The sequence below is a fragment of the Gracilinanus agilis genome, chromosome 2, assembly GCF_016433145.1.
Source record: "Gracilinanus agilis isolate LMUSP501 chromosome 2, AgileGrace, whole genome shotgun sequence".
In the NCBI taxonomy this organism is placed as follows: Eukaryota; Metazoa; Chordata; class Mammalia; order Didelphimorphia; family Didelphidae; genus Gracilinanus; species Gracilinanus agilis.
Window position 1 is genome coordinate 363,754,134 of NC_058131.1, and position 26,932 is coordinate 363,781,065.

A 26,932-nucleotide genomic window follows, 5' to 3' on the forward strand; every position below is an offset into this window, starting at 1 on the left:
GTAGGGCCCCTCTTTCCAGCTCTGGAAGACTGCAAACGGCCTTGGGGCACATCTCGAGGCTCCTGGGGGCGATGGAAAGGCTCTGAGATCCTGACCCTGATCTGGGCTGTGGGTTCCAGGTTCTTCTCAGGAATAGGCAGAAAGACGAAGGTCAAAGCGAGCCAAAGTGCTGCCACGGAGCTGCTCTTGGCTTCCTAACTTCTTTTCCTGGGAGTCCATATCCCCACCCCATGCCCGGCCTTCGAATGCCAAGGAATACCGTTTCTGTTACGCTCAGAAGGAAGGCTCCGCGTCTGTCCCACTCGCGGACCTCTCTTTCCTCCCTGCACTCATTTGGCAGGCGAGGAAAACGCAGGGCGAAGGGGGCGTCCAGGCCCCCGACCTGGAAAGCCCCAGAGGCCGCGTCAGCGGATCCTTCCTTCATCAATCAGTTGGACAAAGTGCAGAGCCACGCTCTTTGCCGACTGTTTGCTTTTTCACCAATTATTGCTGCATTGCAGCCCCTCTGTTGATACAGTAGTTCTAAAAAGTGCTAATGTTCATTTATCAGGGGGCCCAGCCCGGGACTCCCACGAGTTGTGATTCTTCCAAAAATATAAACACCAAGCAAACGCTGCAGACAAAACTCCCATTTGTTTCTAAAATACAGTACTGAAAGTGATGCATTGTTGAAGATAAAACGGAGGATAACGTGGTCTGTCTCCAATGAATGTCTCCCGAGAGCATTAATGACATTCCAAATGATAGTTCCTGCTTATCTTTCAATTAATCATATATACCTTGAGCAACTAGGGCCATATTGATTGCGGGAAAAGAGGAGCGGAGGAGCCCAGAGCCGCCGAGATCTCTGCCGGTCTTCAATTAATAATATTTTATAAGTGCAAAGCTCTCTTAGGAAAACACGTCCGAACCTTTCTTAAATTTGGCACTCTGGAATCCAACTCGAGCCTGGACAATTCAAAAGACGACCAGGAACGTCTATCCGCGTGATGCTGATAAATCTAATTTGAAAAAGTTGTCTTTCTTCGAGAAAAGGGGAAGGGGGGGGGGGGCGGGTTACATTTAGAGGGCTGTCCTTACCGTGGTTCATAGCTAAGCTATTTGCTATTTGCCTGACCTACTCAGGACATCCAGCCCCCCAAAAAAGTCCCATTTAACGGTTACAATTTATTAACTAAATCTGTCTTGTTGGGAAATTGAATAACCTCCTTCACATGACATTGTCCAGACTCGGTTTCCTCAAATGAGTTTTCGAATTAAGGAATGTTCCAAGTCCCTTCGAACATTCTATTTTATAAGGTCACTTCCAGCTCTAATGTTCCGTGGTCTTATATTGAGGGTTCTAATTTTCCTTTCAGTCCTAACCTTCTTGGTTCTAACAATCTATATTCTTAAATCCCTTCTAGCTCTAGTATTTGGGGTTATAGTATTCATGTTCTGTTATTTTCAATTCTAATATTCTTCATTCTTGGTTTTAATGTTCTATGTTCTAAAATCCCTTTCAGCTCTAACACTCTGCAGTAACATTCTCCGTTCTAAGGCCTTTTAGAGTGCTCTGACTCTGTGGGAATAAATTACAGAATTTTGTATGGCTTTTCTGCTGTAGTCTGCCTTTGTAGGAAGAGATGAAAGCTGTGCATGACATTTCTGTACACCGAATTTATGCTTCTACTGGATGAGGAGTCCACGTGATTGGTAAAGCCTGTCCCTTCCCCCTCCGTGAGGAGAAAATGCCGAGTTCTCTACCTGCTGTGGCAAGATTAAAGAAGTCTTGGTTCTCTGGGAGTTCCTTATTTAAGAGACTTGCCAAAGAAATTGGAAAGATTTGTTATTGTTGTTTCTTTTTCTTTAAGAACTACAAACTCTAAACAAATCAAGAGAAACGCACCGTAGCTTAAAAGGCTTTAAATCCCGATGGAGTTGGCCTTCAGAGAGGAAGGGAAAACCCTTCCCCGAGAAGACTCATTCCGAAACGCTGGATCCAGAATGCGCGAGCTTCGACTGCCACACTGTCTGTCCCCCATTAAATGGTAATATTTCAGGCGTCTGCGCCCGCTAATCTTTCAAACTGTCATCGCGAGCCCTGGCCGAAGAGTTCGAGTCATTTCACAAACGATCCCAGGGACCCCAGCTCCGCAGCCCTTTTCCGCAAGAGTTTTAATTGAATCAGATATCGCTCTTCTGCCAGAAATCAGCGCCTCGGAGACGTACACACTTCCCTCCTCCCTCTCTCCCCCAAAACACTCTCCACAAAGGTCAGGAAGTTCAGGGTGAGGCAGGCCTTAAGGGGTTAACACAGCTGAAGGCAGGCCAGGGTTTGCAATGCCTGTATCTCCACACACTGACTTGGCGATCGATGAGGAACAGGGATAAAGAGCAAAATTCATTCTTTAGAAACGCAGTAATTAGTAGGTGTGAATTATAGGGAGGCTAGGACTGTACTGGGCAATCAGGCCACACTTGAAAAGCAAGAGAGAAGTGAGGGTAGAATCAAACCAGGGGCAACAGAAGGAGGCCGAGAAAGCTTTTTGTTTGTTTTTTTCCTTTTTTAAAATGGATCTCTCAAGCAGTCTGTCCTACGTGATAGTGAGTTCTTGCAGAAGGGATTTCAACTGCCTATAAGTTTCACGCTGGATTAAAAGAACAAAGATCCATGGGGAAAGACAAGAGAAGATGTTCTAGACTGGCTGCAGGCAAGAGCATAAGATGTTTAGGAGTCAGGAGACATGGTGGTTTCATGGGATATGATTTGTATTTATTTATATTTACGATCTATATTTTAGAAACAATTTAGTACAGCTTCCTAATTTTTGAGAGCCACAAAATTACTTGTCCGAACAACATTCAGAATCTTGTAAATAGAAGAGCTAAAATTCACACCCAAGTGCTTTGTCTACAAAAACCAATCTTCTTGTCCACTGCACAGGTGGTTCAGCTCTCCCGATAAGTTTTGAATCCCAATTTTAAAGATCCTTATAGTGGGGTGATCCTGAAGGGGCCACTTCTCTTTTCTAAGTTTCAGTTGCTTAGTCTGTAAAATGGGCAGAACGCTATTTGCCTTTCATTTTAGGATATTCTAGAGAAAGGACTTCCTAAATAACAATCCTGAGAGAAAAAAGCAACTCAAGCCAGTTTTCCACATCAACTAGGGGGATTAACTCCAAAAATTGCTACCTTGACCCTACATTATCATAGTTGTGGTCTTGGAGAACATCTTTATTTGGGCCTGAAAGTGATTTGGTTTCTGTTGGGGAACAGCAATAGCAGGGAAATGATAGGAACTTTCTTCCCCCAAGCTCAAGTTTATCTGAGGCTCTGAAAACAGGAAGTCTTCAATCAGAGATTCCCACAGACTGTGTGAACAGTAAAAGCTCTTAGAGATCACTTAGTCCAGCTTTCTTTTGCTTAAGACAGAGAAATCCAGACTCAAAAAGGAGGAATGACTTGCATAAGGTCACACAGGGAGTAGACTTCAGGTCACCAAGTCCAATGCTTCCTTCCCATTTTCTATATCTTCATTTACAAGGTCCATTTGAGGCAAGATTAGAGCTGCTGATGATTCTTAATGGGTCCTTTAGGACCAGCATTGCCAACTGACATAAATTTCAAGATTTTCCACTTTAAAAAAATGATTTTTTGAGGCTTCCAGTGATCTACTAGAGAATATCTTCTTACCTCTTAGCGTATCCAGAGGAAACTTTTGCAAAACCTTTAGAAATGTGAGTTACTATGTCATTATTTATCACTGAAAGATTCCTTGGTGCAGTGGATAGAGCAGACCTGGATCCAAAACCTGCCTCTGATCTGTAAGGTCTGTGTGATATTAGGCAAGTCACCTAACCTTTCAGTGTCCAAAGAAAACTCTTCGGTAGTCACTGCTGCAGAGAGAGCATCTGTCGAGGAAGTTTCCACACCAGAAACCCCACCCCACCCCACATTTATAAAGAAATTGGTGAGGTAAAAAAAAAAAAAATCTTTTCAAAGTTAGCATTAAGTGGTCCTCTGAGACTGAGGACCGAATGGGAAATGGGAAAACTTGCCTGGCACTCAGAAGCCTGCTGCTTCCCTCTTCCTGGCACCCCTCTTCCCCCCGACCACCAGTAGAATGCCACAAAACAAGGCCACCTAGATTCCTTTCTTCCCCTGCTTCATTTGTGTGATGGGGAGAGGGGTTTGGAGGGGAGAAGCACTGCTGCTGCCTGAAGAATCCTATCCTTCATTTCTAACTCCCAGAGCACAGATACCAAAGCCTCTACCTAGGAAAGAGTCCTAGCATAGTTGACACTCAATTAGTGCTTGTAGATTTCGACTGATTTGCGGCCAAGAGACCCTATATACAATCACTTGAATGAGCTCACATTTTCTCTTTCTCAGCAGTAGACACTCAGGCAGCGTTCCCCTATTTCTCCAAGGTATAAACAGCTTACAAAGAAGCCAGGAGACCCTTTAGCTGGCCAATAGGGAGTCTTTCACTTCCTCTCTTCCTTTCTTCTTCCCTTCCCTTCTTCCCTTACAGGTCGGTAAAGACCTATTCTCAGTTAATCCACCTGCATCCTGCTTGACCAATATTTAGTCTCTCTCGTTTTTTTTTTGTTTTTTGTTTTTTTTCTGGGACAAGGTGGTCCCATCCCAGGTTTCTTGGTCATCCTTAGCAGGAAAAAAGATCCCACAGATGAATGGCGGGGCAGCTTAGTTGAAGTTCACAAAGTCACTGAACTACCATGCTAATGCCCTCAATGGTCAACTCCAAACACTGACCACTAAAACCCAAGAGGCTAGATCTGACTTCTCTTTCTATTCCATCTATGCTGGTACCCTGTTTCTTGACTCACTACTCGGTAACTGGGGTGTATAAGGAGCAGTGACACAAGAGGACTCAAAAATGGTGACTGGATTCCCTGTCTAGTCCAACAAGAGCAAGAAAAAGAGCAAAAAGGAAATATTTTTCCCCTGGTGTAGTAGAAAAAACACAGGTTGGAAATCAAAAGACTTAAGTTCCAGTCTTGACTACTATTTATTCCGTGTGTGACTCTGGGACTCTGTGTTTCTCGTCTTTAAAATGAGGAGGTGATATTCGGTAAACTACACGATTTTCTACAGTCTTTTCCAGCTCTGATACCCCTCAAGTCGGTGACATCCCTCTCTTCTCTTTCTTTCCCCCTGACAATTTTAACTGAAAAGTCAAGGGGCTCGTTGAAAGCAACCTGCTCCACATCTCCGCACTACCAGCCCCCACCCCAACTCTGCTTCGCTATTTTGAGCACAAATGGTGCCCGGATAGTTTCTAAAACAGAACAACCCAGTGAATTGCTTCTTCAGAGCAAGAGGTTCCCTCGAGTTTGATTTTTTTCACTTTGAAGAATCAGGCTCTGGATTACATTTCAGGGGGAGGGAAGAGAAAGGGGATGCGGCCCCTTTAAAAAAGTTGGGATGTTTTTGGAGCCGTATTACTATATTAGGTGACAAGAAACTCCTCATCTGTCATGTCATCACTGGCTGATTGACCAATGGCCTGCTAAAGTCACCCAAAAAGTGGTCTAGTCCCTCCTTCTTTTCCCTTATGGTCTGTCCTACCTGCTCCCCCCCTGCCCATCTGAAGTCAAGGCTAAGGCTGAAATGATGTGGGCTCCTAGGGCAGGGCTAGGGGTGCCTCTCCTGTGGGCGGGCTGCGGCCACGCGGCCCTCTGAGCCCGTGGGGCGCCGCCCACCATGTTCGCCAGCCCTGCGGGCACCAGCACCCCGTTCTCCGTCAAGGACATCCTCAACCTGGAGCTGGAGCAGCGACAGGAGCAGCAACAGGAGGAGGAGGAGCGGAGGCGCCGGAGCCTGGCGGCCATGGAGCTGCCCACGCGCCTAGAGGCCAGCCTGCCCCCTGCGTCCTGCATGCTGGCCGCCTTCAAGCAAGAGGCTTACGGCGGCCCCGAGACGGCAGGCCTCCAGGAGCTGGCTCTGGCCGATGGGCTGGGCCCCGCCAAGCACTGCCCGACCTTCCCGGCTGCCTTCTACGGAAAGAGCTACGCGCACATGGAACCGGCCAAGGAGCCCAAAGCCGACAAGAAAGGTAAATAGCTCACTGCCGGGGGTGCGAAAAGAGAGCCCCAGTCCCCAGGCAGGCTGGAGCCGCCTGAACCCACCGGGGCTTCACTGCGACTGGGCATTTCTGCCAGCCAGCGCCGGGGCGAAGCGTCCCAAGTAGAATCCGGGAGGGAAGAGAGAGGGTGGGGGAGGGGGGAGAAGAGGACAGAGGGATAATCTATTGTCTTCCAAGTTGCCAGGGGGAGGGAGAAAGAGAAATCCTCTCTCCCTTCCGCAGCTTGGGGTCCATTTTAATTCGAAACCCCAAGGTCTGCAAAACCAGGCCAGGAGAAAACCAAAGACAGCGAGAAAGAAATAAGAAAAGAACGAAAGACGGAAATTGGAGACCCCAGGGAAGACTCTAGGTTTCCCTGTGACCTGGGAGAGAGGCTGGGTTTTACTCTGATTTCGGGGAACGTGGTGGAACTCGGGGAAGAGGAGGACGAAAATGTAATCAACCTGGGGCAATTCTCGGTCCTACGTTTATCGTCAGTGTTCGCTCACTCACATCTTTTATTCCCTTGCATCCTTTTTCTTAAAATCTTCTAAATAAGATCCAAGAGGGCACCCTCTTTTTCCTTCCAACTCCTGTCGCACAATGTAAACAGCTTTGTGGATGCTGTGTGATCATATGACATATACTAAATAAGAGAAAACGTTTTATCCAAAGGGACTTCACTCCCTAAGCATCATCTCCCCAAGGTAGGGCACCGCTCCTTAGTGTAGTTTGATTGGTGTGGGGGTGTGGGGAGAAGCCGCTGGATCTGAAGTCACAGATCCTGGGTTCCAGTTACAGTTCTAGTATCTACTGGCCATGTGACCTGGGCAAGCCACAGTTTTCTCTGCAGTAAAACGGGGATAATGTTACTTGTATTCCTTCCATCCGACCTGTGTTTTAGGAATGAAATCAGATAAAGTTTGAAAAGTGCCCGATGAATTGAGGCATATATAAATGTGAGATCTAATATTGTGACTCAGAGGAAGAATAGCAGTGACAATTAGCAGTGATGGAAAAAGGGCCAGGGGAAAATCGTTAAAGGTTTGTTTTTTGAAAGTATCCATTCTCTGGTGGCCCCCTGTGACCTCTGGAGGCCCTTTATACTGCAAGGTTTAAATTGCCATGTTTGGGGAAAGTCCTTTGTCCTTCCCTAAAGTGTTGATTGAGAAAAAGAAACAAAAACCATTGCCCGGGTTTGGTTGGTCCACAGTACCAAGAGGAATACTGATAAAGCGACACAAAATGTGGCTGGTGTTGAGCCGCTTTGCCTGGCAGCACTCTTAGTGCCACCGATAGCCAAGTGACCACCCTCTCATCCTGGCCAAATCTAACTCCCAAGGCCCAGAGATCTTCCACTTAGGGTAGGCAATGCTACCCGCAGGCTTCTGGCCTCCTGAGGCCAAAAAACTCAAAACTCCCTGGCCAGGTCCTTAGTTTCTTCGTAAAGAGCGGGTTCGCAGAACTGAGGCAGAAGGCTTTGCATCCTCAGAGTGATGTAGGAGAAAATCAATTGTCTTTGGAGACAATAGTCATGAATCTCGCCAAGCTGGGGCACTAATTTACCTGTAGACCTTTGGCAACTCGAATTCCCTCCATAAGACTCAGTTTTCTCGTCCAAAAATGGGGATAACAATATATGCATTACCTACCATTACAGGTTTATCCTGAGTAAAGTAGTCGAAACTTCAGAACAAATGGGAGCTTGCTAGCTCCAGAAAGCATTCCCTAGCCTTGGTTTCCCCACAGTAAAGGTGCGTAAAGACGCACAGACCCTTAGATTGGGAGCAAATCACCCATCCCGAGGATAGCAGGTTTCATTAGACAACGACTTCAGTTTGCAATCATCTGACCCAGTTTGTAAGTGAGCTATTAATTTTGTCCCCAGCCAAGGAGGCAGGGAGACTAAAAAGCTAAATGGTGAGCGAGACTGGTCTAAGTAAGAGCAAAATTGAGATCAAATCCAACTACAAGAAGGTAAACTCCTTTTCAAAGGACTGAAGTTTCAGTCCTCTTAGTTTCTACTAAAAGATAAATTAAGCGTACAGACCACTTACTTTCTCAACTTGTTACATTCACAACCTGCCTATTTCATAGGCTCACAGGATGATAGAGAGCTGCAAAAAGACCTCAAAAGTCATCTTATCCAACCTACATTTAAAAAAAATAGTTGAGGAAAAAAGAGTCCTAGAGAGGGGGATTCTCTTGCCAAAATCTCAGTAAATGATAGAGCCAGGATTCGAACTCTAATTCTCTGACTCTTTACCAGTAAAAAAATTCTTCAAAAGACCAATTTTTCTCTTCCTTTTTTTCGTGCTTTTTTTCTTTTTCTCTTTCTCTTTTTTCTTTCTTTTTTGTACAGTGGAAAGAGCGCAAGAGTTAGCTGAAGACCTAGGCTTGAATTTTCGTGCTCCCATTAATTAACTTGTTTGCCTGAACAAGTTGCTTTCTGATTTCGTGAACTCAGTTTCCTCCACTGTAAAATTGAAGGAGTGGAAGGTTTTTCCCAGCTTTAAAAAGACACTAAAATCTTTCCTAGCATTAAAGTACTGAGTTATACTGTTCCCGCACTCACCCACAACTCCTACTATTCTATGCTGTCTCCTGCCCACAGTTGTTGGTCCATGGACTGGATTAGTTTCCAGTTTGGGGTCTCCTCCCAGATCTAAGTAAGGTTTTTCTTATGGAGAGCTAGCCATTTAAAATACAAAACAAATGAAAAGCAAACAAACTTTCCTCTAGTCAGAACTCTCCCTATCAGTCGATTTAAAGGAAAAAAGCAAAGTCTTTTTTAACATCTTCCTCAGTCACTTACTTGCACCATCTAACCCTCTTTGCCACTGCTCCTGATTGAGCCTTTCCCTTTTTGTCTCTTGCAGATCTTTGTTCTCTACAGAAGAACCTGGAGCTAGAGAAAAAGGACTTAGAAGACCCCGATCGCCCAAGGCAGAGGAAAAGGCGGAAACCCCGGGTTCTGTTCTCTCAGGCCCAGGTATATGAACTGGAGAGAAGGTTCAAACAGCAGAAATATTTGTCAGCTCCGGAAAGAGACCACTTGGCCAGCGTGCTGAAGCTCACCTCCACGCAGGTCAAAATCTGGTTCCAGAACAGAAGGTACAAATGTAAAAGACAGAGACAGGACCAGACTCTGGAGATGGTGGGCCTCCCCCCGCCCAGGAGGATAGCCGTGCCAGTACTGGTGAGAGATGGGAAACCCTGCCTGGGGGACTCTTCTCCCTACAGCTCCCCCTACAACGTCAGCATCAACCCGTACAGCTACAATGCCTACCCGGCCTATGCCAACTACAGCGGCCCAGCGTGCAACCCAAACTACAACTGCGGTTATCCTTCAGTGCAGGCCGTGCAGCCCTCTGCAGCGGCCAACAACTTCGTGAACTTCAGTGTCGGGGACTTGAATGCAGTGCAAACACCAATTCCACAGAGCAACGCAGGGGTCTCCACTTTGCATGGGATCCGGGCCTGGTAGGAAGAGAGGTCTCCAGCTTACCAGGAGTGGATAAAGGGAGGGAAGGAGTCCAAGTGCGGGTTTCCCAGCCCTCTCAACCTCGGACTCCCCTCTCCTCCCCATTCCTCCCCCATTACCCATCTGACTGGAACGGTAGGGAGGTTCTGGGCATCTGGACAGAGAGGAATGGGAAGCCTCTCTGTCTAACCCGGGGAGCTGCAACTAACCTGGACTGCTGGAGAAAAGAGGACCAGGAGGGGCGGGGAAAGGAAAAGAGGTCTCAGGAAAATCCTACTGTCCCTCTACATTAGCAAGCTGGGACTCTCTAGACAAAGCGTGTGCCCCCAGAGAGTGGCTGTGTCAATGATGTTGTTCCTGTAAGTTACAAAGTGTTCTGGTACTGGACAGAAGGATTTCTATCTGCGATGGAGAGATAGTAAAAACCCTCTGCAGTGCACAGCAGCCAGAATCACCCACCAGAGAGAGGCACACGAACCCATTACCTTCCCCAAAATCCATCTGCAGCCCCCGAAACCCTTTCAACCCTTGCCTCCGAGCTCCTCCAAGGCTCACTCAACTCTCAGGGGCCAAGGCATCGGGCCACCAACACCACCATTCAGAAAGATCATATTCCATGGCCAGTAACCTCCCACTCCAGCCTACAGACATCGATCCTGGGGTCTCTGGGTCCTTTCCCCTCAAACCACAATCAGTGAATTTGAAGGGAGCCAGACCTCCTGCTCCCATCAAAAAACCAGCAGGTTCTTAGGGAGCCAGATGCAGGCTTGGGCTTGGGGGTGGTATTCAGAGTATTCTAAGCTGAGAGTCACTCTGCCGAATACCAGGTGGCATATATACCCTGAACCTGTCCCCAGGAAATCTGGCCCTTGCTAGCTCACCATCATCCCCACTCCTCATTGCCCTCTACCCTTCTCCAATCAGAGCAGCTGCCTAGAACGCCTGAACTCCGAGGTCGGCTGTGTTGGAGATCTGAGCTCATCCTTGCTGGTTAGGCTTCGGGCCCTATTTAAGTGTTTTCTCATTGTTGTAAGAAACGAGACCCCCAACCACCCTACCCTGACCTGTCATTAAAGAGAGTGAACTAACCCTCCCGTATCTGCTTTTTTCAGCTCCCAACGGCCTTCTTCAGTAGAAATGGGTAATTGCGGATATCAGCAGCAGCTACAGTAACTCTTAGTCCTCTATCTAACAAGTACAGTAATGGCATAATTCCAGTTTTTAAATCTCTTAATATATTTTTCATTGTAGCTGTATGAGTCACAACAAGCCAATGAGGTAGGTGGTGCAAGTATATATCTTATAGAAGAGAAAGGCTGAGAGCCAGAGCCGTGTGATAGCTTGCCCAAGGTCACACAACTAGTAAGTGTCAGCTGAAATTCTAAAGCGTTTTCTGGCTCTATCTCTGGAGCTGTTTTCACTCTACCATTGTTCATCCTGCCTCAACCCCAACATCGTGTAGCGTCTTCACCAATTTTTATTTCTCAACTAATCTTCTCCCGCATTTGGCTCCAGCAGCCTCCCTGCATTCTCCCTGACGTCTGCTCTTAAGACCAAGCTGACTGACCAGCCAACAATCCAGGCTCGAGATCACCGAGTGATCCCACGGGGATTCTATTTGCTCCCCCTTCTTTTTATTGATAACTTTTGTTTCACACCATTTTCCCCAGGTGGATATATAGCCTCTTCTCTCCTCCTAATCCAGTGAGCCATCCCTTGTAACAAAGAACAAGAGATGGCCGTCTCTAAGCCGGGTAGAATTCCGATGGGACAAATAGGGAATTGCCTCCCTTCCCCTTTTCTCAAGTTTCATTCCTGAGCCCAACTCTTCCAGGGCCGAGACTATCCTCTTTGGAGCTGGGACCTCCAAAGCTCTTTAGGCCTACAGTCCTGATACTCTACCCTGTGTCTTTAAAGACTCCAAACAGGAGAGATCTTGGACTGGACTGGCCGGTGCTAACTTCGACTTTCTACCAATATAGTTCTATTTTTTACAAGAATAAACAAGGGGGAAATGTCATTTTACAGGGGAGTCCTAGAAAGAAAACCAAGAATCAGAGAGTATAAGGAGGGCCTAGCAGAGACAGACTGGAACCCAAGTTTTGTTTTGTTTTGTCTTAACAAATCCAAGGACCTTTCTGCCACCAAAGCTGCCTCTACCTCTACTTTCTTCTCATCCTCTCCTCCTCAACTCTCAGTACTTCCTTAAGTACTAAAACGGTTACTCCCCATCCCACACAGCCATAAACACTTACAAATACATATATTTGTCTCGCTGTAGTCAAGAGACCAACCTTAATCTTCAGGAGGCTGTTCGATCTGGTTTAAGAACTCATTCAACGAACAAGCCTTTCTAGGGCTCTGGCTAAACGCCAGATACCGAGGCCACAAAGACTAACTAATGCCAACCATCTCGGCCCTCAAACTGCCTAAAAGCAAGGCTCGAACACAAAGAACTCCTGCTGAGTTAGGGGATGAATAAAGGTTTATCGAATTGACTCAGAGGTGACTCAATTCGCCCCCAAAACACCTGGCTATCTACCTCAAAATTCACTTTTGTAGCCAGGTACCGAGATCGTAATCAGCTCGCCAAATTCATCTTTCTACTCTGCTCCAGGTCACGCCCCGATCTTGGAGATCGGCTCCCGTTGACTCCAAACGCTGAGCGGCTGCGCAATGTCTAAGCACCAAGACCATCGAATTTAATGCTAGAGGGGTCGTTAGAGAGAGATCTTCTAGTTCAACGGTCTCATTTTAATGGAGAGAAAGTGAGGCCAAGGACTTCCTGTGCAATAAAAGCTTACATTTATTCAACCTGTTCGGGTTTGTAGAGCATTTCCCCCTTCACTTGTACAGAGGAGGATTGAGGCAATTAAGTGACTTGCCCCAAGTCGTATAACTTTCTCGCAAATGTCGCAATTGGAATTGGAATTAGTCCTTCTAGCTATATAAGGCCTGCACTCTCCACCACACAGTGTATCATTACTCTACTTGGAGAAATTGAAGCTCTGGAAATATCCACGAATGCAATTAAGGCCTAACAGTCCATCCACCCACCCTCTAAGGCTTGGTGAAAGGTTCAGTTTTTAGTTTGTTTTGTCCTAAAAGAAGATTTAGGGTTACTCTGTGTCTTGCTAAGCCGGGGGGTTGGAATCTCTTGCACTGTGTGGATTTGAACAAATCTCGCAGTTCATAGAGCTGCGCCCCCCGCAGAACCGATCCATTGCAAGGTAGCGGGTCCGATGAGTTCTAATGAGCGCGACCAAGAAAGCGAAGGAGAGTGGGGTGGGGGAGAATAGAGCAAGAGCTCGGCTCCGGAAGACTGGTAGTCCTCCGCTCCTCAGAAACCCCCCTATCAACTGTCAATTACTGGGGCGAGAAACAACAAACAGTTTAATTCAGAGCAGTCAAAACATCCTCCCGGTGCCTCTGCCCGCGATAAGGCAGATCTTTGGACTAGCCTGCGAGCGGTCGCGCTCCTCTGCCTCAGCTATCTGGACCATCAGTAAACAGAGGAGGAGACTGGACGGCTAGGGCTCTGGGACATGGCCAGAGAGCCGCCAGCTCCCTAAACTGAGACCAGGCAGGTGGGGAAAGAAAAGACACGGGAGCCTGGGTACTGCACCGCCGGCTTATCACCGGAATAGCACAGGCCTTAGTTTCCAGGGAAGCCCTAAACTCCCGGTTTGAAAGCGTTGCAAAAAGTGTGTCCCCTACTCCCGAGAGTCAACGGCCAAGCTCGGGCCAGAATCTGACTCATCTTTAGACCACCGTCCACACTGCCTGGAGGTCAAGAAGGGAATTAATACGCGATTCCTCCCTAGTGAGAAAGAGTGCGATGTACTTCCCTCAAACCTCTTACTTCTGCCGCAAGCCTGGGCTGGTTTCCACCCGGTCTACATTACACTCCGTGAGCAGTCCACTTCCTGAGAACTTCAGGGATTACACCAGACGTTTTATTCTCTGTATCTGTTTCTCTGACTCTCTGTATCTCGCTCTGCGTGTGTCTCTGCCTCTGCCTCAGTCTCTCAATCTCTGCTGTCTCTGTCTCAGTCTGTCTGTGCGTCTTTGTCAATCTCGGCTTCCATCTGTCTCTGGGTCGCTGTCAATCCCCGCCTCAGTTTCTCTCAGTCTTTGTCGGGGTCTGCCAATCTCTGTATCGGTCTGTCTCTGTGTCTCTATCAACTTCTGCCTCTATTTCCCTCTTTTTCTGTCTCTCCGTCTATCTCCTACTGTCTCTCTCCTCAACCCAAGATAGCCTGCAGCCCTAGTAGCGCTTCCAATCTAAAAGTCAATAGTGGGTGAACTGGCCTCTGCCCTCCGACACTTTCAGGGACATGGGAGTTCCAAAGCGTCTTGCCAGTAGGAGGATCGACGTCGGAGGGCCAATTCTATAGTGATCTGATTCTCAGCTCTCTCTGATGCTCGAAGGTTCACTTAGTAGGCAACTGACCAACGGAACACCACAGTTGCGTACTATTACGCTGGCCTCGAACATGGGCTTACATTCTCACATTCTCAGAGCGCTTTAGATTTAGTTAAAATCTCTAAGTCGTCCCAGAGATTTAGTCCGAGGCCTTCATTTAGAGATCCAGAGAGTAGTGTTGGACTGTGACAAAGTGAATCATGAGAAGAGCCGGGATCGAGACTAGATTACTCTTTCCAAAGCGCTTTCACATATAACGGGCTCCTGTCTTGGTGCTAGAAGTTGGGGAAGGTGGTGGTGGTGGTGGTGGTGGTAATGAGAAGCATAATGTGCACAGTGGATTAGTGTTGAGTTTAACAGACACTGCAAAACACTGGGGGAAATTAATGATTATTAAAGTTTTTGAAACTTTAATAATAATAATTTAATTATTGGGGGAAAGTGGATAGCAGTATATCAAAAAATTAGATTAGATCCTGATTTTACACTATAAGCTACAGTAAATTGCAAGCGGATAAATGGATTAAGATTTACGGTCATAAAGGATTTAGAGGAAAGGGGAAACACTTATTAGAGGAAAATAAAACTTTTTTTTCTGGTAACACTCAATCTAAGGCTATAAATTACAAACCATTTCCCAATCCGTGTTGGGAAAAGGCAGTACCTTCCCTAGAAAGATTCCTACACAGGTGAAATCATTGGTCCAGACATCACATTATATGTATTTATATGTGCCACATCACAAATGTAGAATGTACAAGCATGACAGCTATGTGTGCGTGTGAATGTATTTGTGCATACTTAGCCATCTATACAAATGTAGGGGTAAATAGAAATTGTCTGTGCGCATGTGTGTACACAAATGTATATCAATTTGGAACTGTGATTTCCCTGGCAATGTAGGAATCTCTCTACTAACTCTGGTCGCCGGCAACTGGTCTGTAACTTCCAGCCTTAGAGCGTTGCCAGAAATAAAACATATTATAGCTCAATACTTGATTTAGCCGCACACACACGCGATATGTTTTTGGGTTTTTTTTCCCAGAGCACTTCGGGTAAGGACCCATTTTAGTGCTTTTTTCCACTGAGTAACGACGTTTCTTAATAATCGACCAAGCATCATATCTATTGAACGCTTTAGCGTGACGGGGCTGACGCAGAAACTCAGGCCTGGGACCCAGACAGATAGAAAATAGACTGGCAGCCAACCAGCATTTAAATAAAAGAGATTTTTGTTTAAAGTCCCAGGTCATTCTGGGAAGCCCACTTGCCAAGATAGGTTCCATTTAGAGGAAGGTGTCAGGCTTGGAGACAGTAGTGTCCGCCGCGGAGAACCCGCCAGGTCCCCACGAGATCTGCTCCGTACCAAGGCCAGCGTTCTCTGCCGGCTGACAGCCGAAGTCACGCCCCGATCCAGCCCCAGGCCCCGGAGCGGAAATCAGGGAGACCTGGACTGTAAGCGGGATGGAGGGTGCTGCCCAGACCACTCTGCCTCCTTCGCTAGTAGCAGCCCTATGCCTCTACTTTCTACTGGTTCCAGCAACCCAACGACCTCCGAGGTGGGCAGCCCGGAGGAAGGGAGCTCGGAGCCAAGCCACTGGGGTTCGCCTGAGCTGCCACAGGGAAGAATGGAACTAGAGTGAACTAATTTTATTTTTTAGCTCAACTTCTTTCCTCATAAACCCTTGCAAATGGCACTGAGGCTACAGGGAATGGAGAGCCACCAGACAGACGTAGGGTTAAGGGTCCGAGTAGCATTGAGGTCACACCCTCTCAGGGCCGGAGTCCTCGTTATAGGGAAGCAGCTTGCTACCAAGAGAGAAAAGGGAGGCAGAGAAATAGAGGGAGGTGGTGGGCAGCTGGGTAGCTCAGTGGATTGAGAGCCAGGCCTAGAGACGAGAGGTCCTAGGTTCAAATCCGGCCTCAGCCACTTCCCATCTGTGTGACCCTGGGCAAGTCACTTGACCCCCATTGCCTACCCTTAGCACTCTTCTGCCTTGGAGCCAATACACAGTATTGACTCCAAGACGGAAGGTAAGGGTTTAAAAAAAAAAAAAAAAAGAAAGAAATAGAGGGAGGCTGGATTTAGAATTAGAACTGGTTTGGAATCCTGCTACTGCTCTTTACTGCCTTGGTGACCTTGGATAAGTCACAGCTTCTAAAACCTGGATTTCTCTATTCCAGATGAGAGAGCTGACCTAAATAGTATTCAAGTTTCCTTTCTTACCCCTCAGTGACATATTCCACTTGGGAGCTTTTAGGTACCCTCTAAATCTAGAGGAGAATCTGTTTAGGAGTCTGTCAGCTCTCTGCTCCCCACCCCCGTCCCAAAGTAGTAGTGTGCCTTAGGATGAAAATCGATGAAAAATAGGATGAGAAATATTTGGAGATGCTAACCCTTCTATCTCTGAAGGCTCTTATTCTGGTAGCCCCTCCCTGCCCCCAGCATCCTCTTCTACTGGAATTTCCTGCTCAGAATAGTACTGGTCTTTCTCTGGGCTGAATATATGACCCAACCTTGTGAGGCTCTCCAGTCAAATTTTCTTTGGGGATTTTATTTGAAGGAAGGAGAAGAAAAGGAAAGAAGTTATTTTCAGTTCTTAGATTTGGAGGCTAGAGACTTTGGTTCAAGTTCTGGTCCTGTCATTTATTCATTGTGATTTGGGATGTGCAAATGAGATTAGAAGGGCAGCTAGGTAGATAGAGTTCAATGGCTCCATAGCCAGGCCTAAAGGTGGAAGGTCCTGGGTTCAAATTCGGCCTCAGACACTTCCTAGCTCTATGACCCCCCAGCAAGTCACTCAACCCCAATTGCCTAGCCCTTTCTGTTTTTCCGAGTTGGAACAAATACTTAGTATGATTCTAAGACCTAAGGTAAGGGGTTTTTAAAAAACAAGATTAGACTTTATGGTCTCCAAGGTACAGTTCTAATATTTCATGTTATTTTATTCTCTGACTCTTATCTGCTTTTTGTTATGACAGATCTGTGATTTCATTGCTATGGGGAGCTTTGGTTGAAGATACTCCCTCCCTCCAAGGATGGAGATGGTTCTTCTATAAAGTGCCACAATCATATAGCAGGTACAAGAGGCACAATTTAAACCAGGTCTTTAAGACTCCAGAGATGGTTCCACCACATTATATGCCCCTTAATTTATTTGTTTTTTACAAACAACAGTAGGATTTTAGACAGAGGTGGTTCATGCCACTCATTTTCTTTTAACTCCTTCCCCAGGTCCTAGGATCTTTAATGGGCCCTCATCTCAAGCAAATGATTCTCCCAGTCAAACTGGCCACACAAAGTCTGGCTGGCAGTCCCACAGGGAGAAAGAGTCCCTTAAGTAAGTGCTTTTGCTTTGCCTCCCCTGAAGCAAATCCCTGTTGGATTGTGGTCTGGGAATCAGGAGAAATTTCATCCCACAAGGGACTGACTGCCAAGAATGTTAATTTATTATTTCTTTCTCAGTCATTTAAATCCCCCTTTCCTTGAAGAGCTTCAGAAATTGAACTTTAAAAAGAAGAGGGAACAAAAGGGTAAAACATTTCAGATATAACAGATTTGAGGGAAAGTGAAAGGAAAAAAAGAGGGACAGACACACTACAGACTCAGTTTCCTTATCTGTAAAATGAAGAAACTGAACTCTTCCAACATTGAATCCTATGATCCTAAGAAAGTGAAAGAGGTCCAGCACCACTTAAGGGTTGGTACAGATAGGCCCCCTGGGTAATGCCAAGTACTAGAGAAAGCAGCCAATCCCCATTAACCTAAGATTTTGGCCATGCTCCCTGCCCATTGAAGAAAATATGCTTCTAAGTCTCTAACCCTCACACCCATCTTTCTCGGTATTTCCGACCTACATACATATGTGGGATAATGTCAGTGTTGTCACTATTTTACAAATGTGGAGACAAAAATCAGAAAAGTAAGTGACTGGCCAAGAACACAAAGCTTACAAGCCTCAGTGTTCTTTTATCTTGCATGGATATAAATGTTAGCCCAGAGGGTTCCAAACTTTTCGAGCATGAGCATTCCTTTGGCTCTCTTTTCATGCCACCTTTATTTTTGAACATATCCTTTCTTCTCCTCCTCAGCAAACCATCACTTATTGTTTGCCCTGTTGTCTTTTGAAAAAACATCCAAAAAAAGAGAGAGGGTTGAAAGGCAGTTCAGCAAAACTTCACAACATATCCACTTGAACAAGGTACAGCTTCTAGAGCCTTAATTTCCCCTTTATACACAGGGCACGAAATCTCATATTATAAGCAAGGGGCAATACCTGAATTTCCCCTTGCAGCCCTTTGTGCAGGGGAGAACTCTGTTCTAACATCAATTCATTTCTTTTCACTTCACAGTAGTTGTAATTTTAGTTTGTTGTATGAGAATCTCCATGAGGACAAAAGGCAATTAATAAATGGAGTAATGCTTTTGAATAAATGCGCATTTAATCCCCACAACAGCATTTCCACATATTTTCATGTGGGTTATATCATCATCTATTCCAGTGATGGCAAACTTTTTAGAGATGGAGTACCATGCTCTGCCCCACCAGACCACCCCTTACCCCAGACAAGGGAGGGAGAAAGACAGGGGATCGACCCAAATGCTCCACTCAGGGGAGGGACTAAGAGTTTCCTTTGGACTTCGGGGAGTCATGGTGGAGAGGGAGAAGGGAACAGCTCCACCTAGTCCCTCTGCCTTTCTAATAACTAGCTTTGGCAGTCCACAGCATGTGTGCCCACAGAGAGGTCTCTGTGTGTCATCTTTGGCACCCATGCCATAGGTTCACCATCACAAATCAATTTGGTCTACAAAGGAAATGTCTGTTATATTGAATCATAATCCATATTTTGGGGGGTGTAATAGAAATCAAATGCCAATGTTTGGCGTGCATAGATTCAATAACTCTGTGCCCCCTCAGGGGTCTGCGATGCCACATAATGTTCCAGTCACAAAGCTGCAAAAGATAGCTAACACACTAGATAATAGAGCCAAGATGCTACACACACACACACACACACACACACACACACACACACACACTCACACACACTCACTCACACAAGAACAGTGTAGATATCTAAGAAAATGAAATTTAATAGAAATAAATGTAAAGTCTTACATTTGAGTTAAAAAAAATCATCTCCACAAGCATTCAAAAGGGAAGGCATAACTAGAGATCAGTTCATATGAAAGATCTGGAGGTTTTTGTGACCTTTCGCATTGAAGTTCAGTATAAATCAACAGAGTGATTTAATGGCCTGGAAAGCGAATTTTGTGTGTGTGTGTGTGTGTTTTATTTTTTTTTATTTAGAATATTTTTCCATGGTTAGATGATCCCCTCCTTTTCCCTCTCCCCTCCTGGAGCTGACAAGCAATTCCACTGGATTATATATGTATCATTGTTGTAATATAGAGAGTGGGGGTCATATAGTTTTTTCTAGCTTTGGCTGAGTTCTAAATCAGTTAGGGTTTGGAATCTTGAGGAAAAGTCAGTTGATGAGGGTCTCCCGTGGAGGGAGGGAGTCTGATCAGCTGAGCTGCCTCATTACCTAGCTATAGTATTGACATTTAGCCTAGCTTTGATATATTTACTTAAGAAATTATTATTTTGGATAAACCCTTTATATCTTCCTTCCCTAATATTATTTCCTACCTTCCCTCCCTTACCTTATATGTCTGTGAAGTTAATAAGGAGAGTGATTAGAGAGGAGTTCAAAATCTGTGTAGGGTTAATTGTTTATTTGACTGTATTAGATATAGAGAAACTAGTCAATCATCATTTATTCCCTTTAGATAGCAATAGCATCTGTAAGCTGAGTAAAAGGCTGGTCCTTACTCAGACTCCATCTTTGCCTCCCTTCCCCCACCTGAGGTTCCTGAGACAACTGTTAGGGCTTTCCTTTGATCCACCTTCCTGATAAATCATCCTTTAAAGATAATAAACCCTTTTGTGTTTCAACAGACCTATTAGTATAATTTGTCTGTTAGTTATCAAGAGAGGGAAGAAGAGAGAAAGAACCAACATACTCTGGGCTTGAAGGGAAGCCGGGTATCCATCTTGGAGGAAGGTGTAACTTCAAAACAAGTCCCTTCCTGTGAAATTAACTAAAGCCTGTTGTTAATTTCAGTTTAGTCTATTTCCCTCAGCCTGTGTTTGAGTCTAAGTCCCAGTCTGAAAGCCTGCTGTTTGTCTGTTTAGTTTAATTTCTCCTCTCCCTGAAGATCTCTGTTTCCCTTCTGTGTTATACTCCTGACTTCAGCCCTATTATATTCTGAATCTCCTTAATCCCAGCCTACCTGTAACCTAGATTGCTCCTTTAGCAAGTCTCTAACAACTTCCTTTCAATTCCCTTATCCCAAACACCTTTCCTCAAATTATCCCCATTACAACGTTCAGAACCTACTGTGTGCGTGTGTTTTTTAAACCCTTACCTTCTGTCTTAGCATCAATACTAAGTATTGGTCCTAAGGCAGAAGAGAGGTAAGGGCTAGGTAGTTGGGGTTAATGGTGACTCTTGGTGACTTGCCCAGGATCATGCAGCTAGAAAGTGAAGCCAGACTTGAACCCAGAACCTCCTGTCTCCAGTCCTGGTTCTCTATCCACTAAACCAGCTAACTTCCTCTGAAAGCTAATGCAATCGGGAGGCTTTATTAAGAGAGCCATAATGTCCAGTACTAAAGAAGTGATCATTGCACTGCACTCTGACCTAGTCAGACCACATCTGGACAATTATTTTCGACTGAAGCCTATTTCTGGAGGGAGGGTTCACTAATAGGGTGGAGAGCACGCTGAGGAGGGCAAGCAGAATAAGGAGAGTTGAGACCATGCAGCATGGAGGGGAGAGCAAAAATTGGGCATGTTTATTCCAAAGAAAAGAAGACATAGATATAAGAGGGAAGGGGGAGATGTGGGGTGGAAAGGAGATATGATATCTGTCTCTGACATTTCCGGGACTTAGTAGAAAAGAGATGAGGTTTGTTTTGCCTGTCCCCAAACGGCAGAACTAAAGGTAATTGGTGAGACTTACAAAGAGGTAAATTTAAGCTTCACATATGGAAAAATTTCCTAACAAGGAAGTCAATTAGGTAACCCAGTGAATAAATACGTTGTTGGATTTGGTCCCCAAAAGATCCAAGTTCAGATTCTAGCTCAAACACTGACTAGTTGCATGACTTTGGACAAATCACTTAACTCATTTCAATCTCAGTTTTTTTCTTTTCTTTCTTTCTTTTTTTTTTTAAACCTTACTTTCTGTCTTAGAATCAATACTGTGTATTGGTTCTAAGGCAGAAGAGACTAGGCAATGGGGGTTAAGTGACTTGCCCAGGGTCACCTAGTTAGGAAGTATCTGAGTCCAATTTGAACCCCGGATCTCCCATCTCTAGAGCTGCTTCTCAGTCCACTGAGACACAAAGCTGCCTCTCAGTCTCCGTTTCCTGATCTGTAAAATGGTGATAACGATAGCACCTATCTTCTTACAGGGTTGTTATGAGAACCAACAGAGATAGCACAGAGAAAGTGCTTTGCAAGCCCTAAAATGCTGGCATATAATCATAATAAAATAATGATGATGATGATGATGATGATGATGATGATGATGATGATGATGATGACAATGATCTAAAGCAGTGATTCCCAAAGTGGGAGCTACCACCCCCTGGTGGGTGCTGCAGTGGTGATGGCCACAGATGCATTTATCTTTCCTATTAATTGCTATTAAAATTTAAAAAAAATTAATTTCCAGGGGACTAAGTAATATTTTTTTCTGGAAAGGGGGCGGTAAGCCAAAAAAGTTTGGGAACCACTGCTCTAAAGCGTCATGGACTGAACCTGGAGGCATTCATTTTTGCCTTACTAAAGAACTCGAGCAAAGGCTAAGTGACCAAGCACTGGCTACCTGGTAAGAGGGATGCTTTTCTCAGCCATGGATCAGACTAGGTGGTCACTGAGCTACCATCCACCCTGAAATTCTGTGATTTGGGGATCAGATAGTCTCTTCTTTCTATTTCCTTTTTTGTTTAACTGCCATGACACTCTATACAAAGGGAACTTGTATCACCTTTGGTAGTTCTGGAGTGTCTGACTTTTCATGGCCATAACTATCCATGAGGTTTTCTTGGCAAGGACACTGGAGTGATTTGCCATTTCTTTTCTGGTGAATTCAATGGGTCCTTTTGTCAGACCATCAGAAGTCAAGTGACTCGCCCAGGGTCACACAGCTAGGATATGTCTGAGGTCATATTTGAACTTAGGTCTTTCTTACTCCAGGCCCAGCATTCTATCCACTTAGTGGTCTGCTATAATTGTATCACATTTACCCTAATATCCTGGTTGTTTTATACGCCCATTTAGGATTCATCTTAATGGATATTCTGGTTGAAGAAACCTTACTTAGAGACTTATGGCTTAGAGACAGAGCTGAAGTTTGAGAATCAGTAACCCCATGAGGTTTAGTGGTTGAATACAAGGATTCGTTCTGAGGAAGATAAATAAAAGCTAAAGTCACCAAGCTCAAAGCAGGAAGTAGAGAATTCAGTAATTATGGGGCTAAGGGCTTATGCCTAGGAACCAAACTTTGTGGGCAAAAATCCTGGCTGAAATCCCTTCTGTGCTTTTCAGGATCCCATTCCCGATGCCAGATCTCTTACGTGTCTACATGTCTGTATGACTCTGTGAGGAAAATTGGAGGTGAGGGAGGAAATGGGGGAGAGTGCAAATCAGGGTGCACATGAAGACAGATTTCAAAGGCTGTCCACAGAAGAATTTGCCTCATTCATGTTAGTCCCAGAAAGCAGGATTAGGAGTAAAGAGGAAAATGTATGCTTCATGTAGGGAAAACTTCCTGAAAAAAAAGAAATTAATACCCAATAACAGAATATCCCAGAAGGAAATGTTGAGTGTCTGGGGATATCAGCTGACTGAGAGATCAGGGACAGTATGGTAGAGTGGAAGGAACATTGGATCTGGAAGCAGAGAGCCAGCCTAGGTCTGAATGCCTGGCCTTTGTTCTCCAACTCTATGACTCTGGACAAGTCATTACTCTGGACCTCAGTTTTATCATCCACAAAATGGAGCAGGCAGGTAGATTAAATCATTTCCAAGGTCCCTTCTTTGCAGAGTTGTTCTCACTACTGCAGGAAGAGAAGCAGAAAAGACAGTGAAGACAAATCCATGACTGGTCTAAACAAGGCACATTTTCCAAATGGTTTTTAGCTAAAACCCCTCAAAACCTTTTAAGTTGTGTGAGAATCAGTGACCCAGTTGAGCTTCTGCCCATGATGATCGCTACATTTCAGGGGAGGAATGAAGACTGTTCCATATACTGTTGCTGTGAACACTTTTTAAAAAGTGCGAACACACACTCATGGTTCTATTTCAAGACAAGTCTGGGTACCGGTTGTGCCCACTATGTGTCCAGCACTCCTCTCTATCCTTTGATCTGCTAATGAAAAGCCCGTTAGATACTTGCCTGTCTTCATTACCCTACATGCTAATTGCCAGCCTCGCCTGGAACAGGCAGTGCTCCAAGGTCAGAGCAGGAGATGACGGATAGCTTTTGGCAGGCAGGAACCAGATTACATAGTCTGGAGTCCATTGGAAATTCAGCCCAGCCAATGGAGCTCCCTCCGGCCCCAACCCGAGAGGTGACATTACCTTGTGGGTAAAACATCCAGTCAGAAATTTGGAATTATGCCCAAAGGGTTTTAAAAGATTGCCTGCTCTTTGATCCAGCAATACCACTGCTGGGTTTCTACCCAAAAGAGATAATAAGGAAAAATATTTGTACAAAAATATTCATAGCCACGTTCTTTGTGGTGCCAAAAAATTGGAAAATGAGGGGGTGTCCCTCGATTGGGGAATGGCTGAACAAATTGTGGTATCTGATGGTGATGGAATTCTATTGTGCTGTAAGGACTGATGAAATGGAAGATGTCTATATGAACTAAAAGAACCGCAGAACTGATTCAGAGTGAAAGGAGCAGAACCAAGAGAACATCGTACACAGAAAGTGAAGCACTGTACAAAAGAAAAGCATATGACCTATCAATGATCACTTGTATATATGGGTATGTGATCTGGGGGTTTAGGCTTTAAAAAACTGCTCTATAGTAAAAATGAATAATATGGAAATAGGTGTCAAGTGATAACATTTGTACAACCCAGTGGAATTGTTTGTCGGCTCTGGGACGAGGGAGAGAAGAGGGGAGGGAAAGAAAACGAATCATGTAAACATGGAAAAATATTTTTAATTAAGTAGTTGACTAATTAAAAAATAACATCCCAGCCAGATTTTTGAATCTAGGGCAAAGTGTTTGTCTGGTGTCTAATGTTTTCACTATGGGCTTCCCCATGGTGTCCCCATTACACGCATGATAAGGAGGTGTTGTGTGGATTAAATAGCAAAAACTGTTTATGAAGAAGAGCAGTCTCTAAGGGGCCTTAGAGACCAGCAGAGGACTATAGCTTTAGAGTTGGAAAGGATCTTAAAGGATATCTTGTCAGATTCCCTCATTTTACAGATAAGGAAACAGAACGCTGGAGAACTGAAGTGAATTGTCGAAGATCATGGATCAAGTAAGTGCCAGAGCCTGAATTTGAACCCAGGTCCAAGCCAAGGCACTAGGTCACACAGAATTTGAACCTGGGTCTTCTGGCTCCAGTCCAAGGCTCTTTCTTCTATATCAGTTTTTTGGAGGCAATGGGAAGACTGCTGATTTAGTCAGTATGTTCCTCCTGGTAGAGGGAATTCCATTCACCAGTGCAGATACTTACAGATTTAGAGAGATGCTTGAGGTGCTGACAGGCTATGTCTTGTCCACCTCTATTCTTCAGACAACCATCATGCCTCAGCTTCCTTACTTCCTCCACTCCTGAAGAATACTACTTTTCTCTGACTGATGTTTGTTTTTGTCTTTAAAACTCTTATTTTCTGTCGTAGCAACAATTCTAAGACAGAAGAGTGAGAACTAGGCAAATGGAGTTAAGTGACTTGCCCAGGATGGCGCAGCTAGAAAGCATCTGAGATCAAATTTGAACTCCTGATTCCAAGACTGGAGCTCTATCCACTGTGCCACCTAGTTCCTTCTCTATTGGCAAATTCTTACCAAACCTCTATTTTGAGGAAGGGACCAGACCAACCATCCTCCACAGCATGAACCTTATTGCCATGCCCCAATGCGGGTACTACCACCAAATGTTTTCAGTTCCCCTTTATTTATTTATTTTATTTATAAAATTTAGGAGAATTTTAGTAAGCTCTTTGAGGACAGAAGCTGTCTTGAGTACTTGTATTTTTATCCCCAACTATGATACTTGTATTTTTATCTGTCAAAATGTAGCATAGTGTCTGGCACATGTTGTGCTTCTTCAAACATTTTAGACATATCTTACTCTTCATGGCACATAGCAAGTGTTGTTGGTTTTTTAAACCCTTGCCTTCCATCTTAGAATTAATACTATGTATTGTTTCCAAAGCAGAAGTTTGGTAAAAGCTAGGCAATGGGGGTTAAGTGACTTGCCTAGGGTCACACTACTAGGAAATGTCAGAGGCCACATCTGAACTCAGAATCTTCCATCTCTGGGCCTGGCTTTCAATCCACAGAACAACCTAGCTGACCCCCACATGCTGCCTCTGTCTCTCTATTGTGGACTCTCTCTCCCTCTGCCTCTGTCTCTCTCTTTCTTTCTCCTCTTCACCAAGAATCACAATTGCTTCCCCAGACCTCAATATCAGCCTACCTACCCTACGCTCAAATATTTTCACGCTAGTTATCTCACCAGAGGGTTTCTGTAACTTCTTTAATGGTGCCTCCACCTCCACATTCCACCTCCATCAAAAAAGCCATTTTCCATTTCGTTTTACTTTGGCCACGTGTCCTTCCTATGATTCACTAGAGTCAAACAATGTCAACTTCTGACCCACTGCTTACAATTCTCTACCAATTGGCTCCACTTTAGCCCAGACCAAACCTTTCATTCCAGTAAAACAGACTTTCTTTTGGATTTCCCTCTCCTTTAGCACCATGTGCAAAGAGAATTCTTTCTCTTCCAGTATGCAGCATTCCTTTCTTCACTTAAATCTTCTATGTACGAAATAAGTTAAGTGAACATAGAATAACTTACTTGTCAGATCTCTGGGAAAAGAAAGATTTTAAAACCAAGCAAGAGTTAGAGAAAATTACAAAATGTAAAATAAATGATTTCGATTATATCAAACTAAAAAGCTTTTGTACAAACAAAAACAATGTAGCCAAAATCAGAAGGGAAACAACAAATTGGGAAAAAAATCTTTATAATAAAAAACTCTGACAGGGGTCTAATTACTCAGATATACAAGGAGTTAAACCTATTGTATAAAAAAATCAAGCCATTCCCCAATTGATAAATGCGCAAGGGAAATGAATAGGAAATTTTCAGATAAAGAAATCAAAAGTATCAATAAACACATGAGAAAGTGTTCTAAATCTCTAATAATTAGAGAAATGCAAATCAAAACAACTCTGAAGTATCACCTCACACCTAGCAGATTGGCTAAAATGATAGAAGGGGAGAGTAATGAATGCTGGAGGGGATGTGGCAAAACTGGGACATTAATGCATTGCTGGTGGAGTTGTGAACTGATCCAGCCATTCTGGCTGGCAATTTGGATCTATGCTCAAAGGGCTATAAAAGAATGCCTACCCTTTGATCCAGCCATATCATTGTTGGGTTTGTATCCCAAAGAGATCATAGATAAACAGACTTGTACGAAAATATTTATAGTTGCGCTCTTTGTGGTGGCAAAAAACTGGAAAATGAGGGTATGTCCTTCAATTGGGGAATGGCTGAACAAATTGTGGTATATGCTGGTGATGGAATACTATTGTGCTAAAAGGAATAATGAACTGGAGGAATTCCAGGTGAACTGGAATGACCTCCAGGAACTGATGCAGAGCGAAAGGAGCAGAACC

General features: G+C 44.7%; 1 protein-coding gene across 1 annotated transcript; it reads left to right on the forward strand.

Annotated features, from left to right (window-relative positions):
- The first annotated feature begins 5,709 nt into the window (after positions 1–5,709).
- On the forward strand, positions 5,710–9,557 carry NKX2-5 (NK2 homeobox 5). Its single transcript, XM_044661677.1, has 2 exons — positions 5,710–6,061; positions 8,950–9,557. Exons 1-2 carry the CDS (start codon positions 5,710–5,712, stop codon positions 9,555–9,557), a joined length of 960 nt encoding a protein of 319 aa, XP_044517612.1.
- Positions 9,558–26,932: the final 17,375 nt, after the last annotated feature.

Bases quoted from the DNA above. Each gene is read 5' to 3' on its own strand.
- NKX2-5 (XM_044661677.1), top strand. From the start codon at position 5,710: ATGTTCGCCAGCCCTGCGGGCACCAGCACCCCGTTCTCCGTCAAGGAC. The intron at 6,062-8,949 runs GTAAATAGCTCA...TGTCTCTTGCAG, and splicing joins GCCCAAAGCCGACAAGAAAG to ATCTTTGTTCTCTACAGAAG.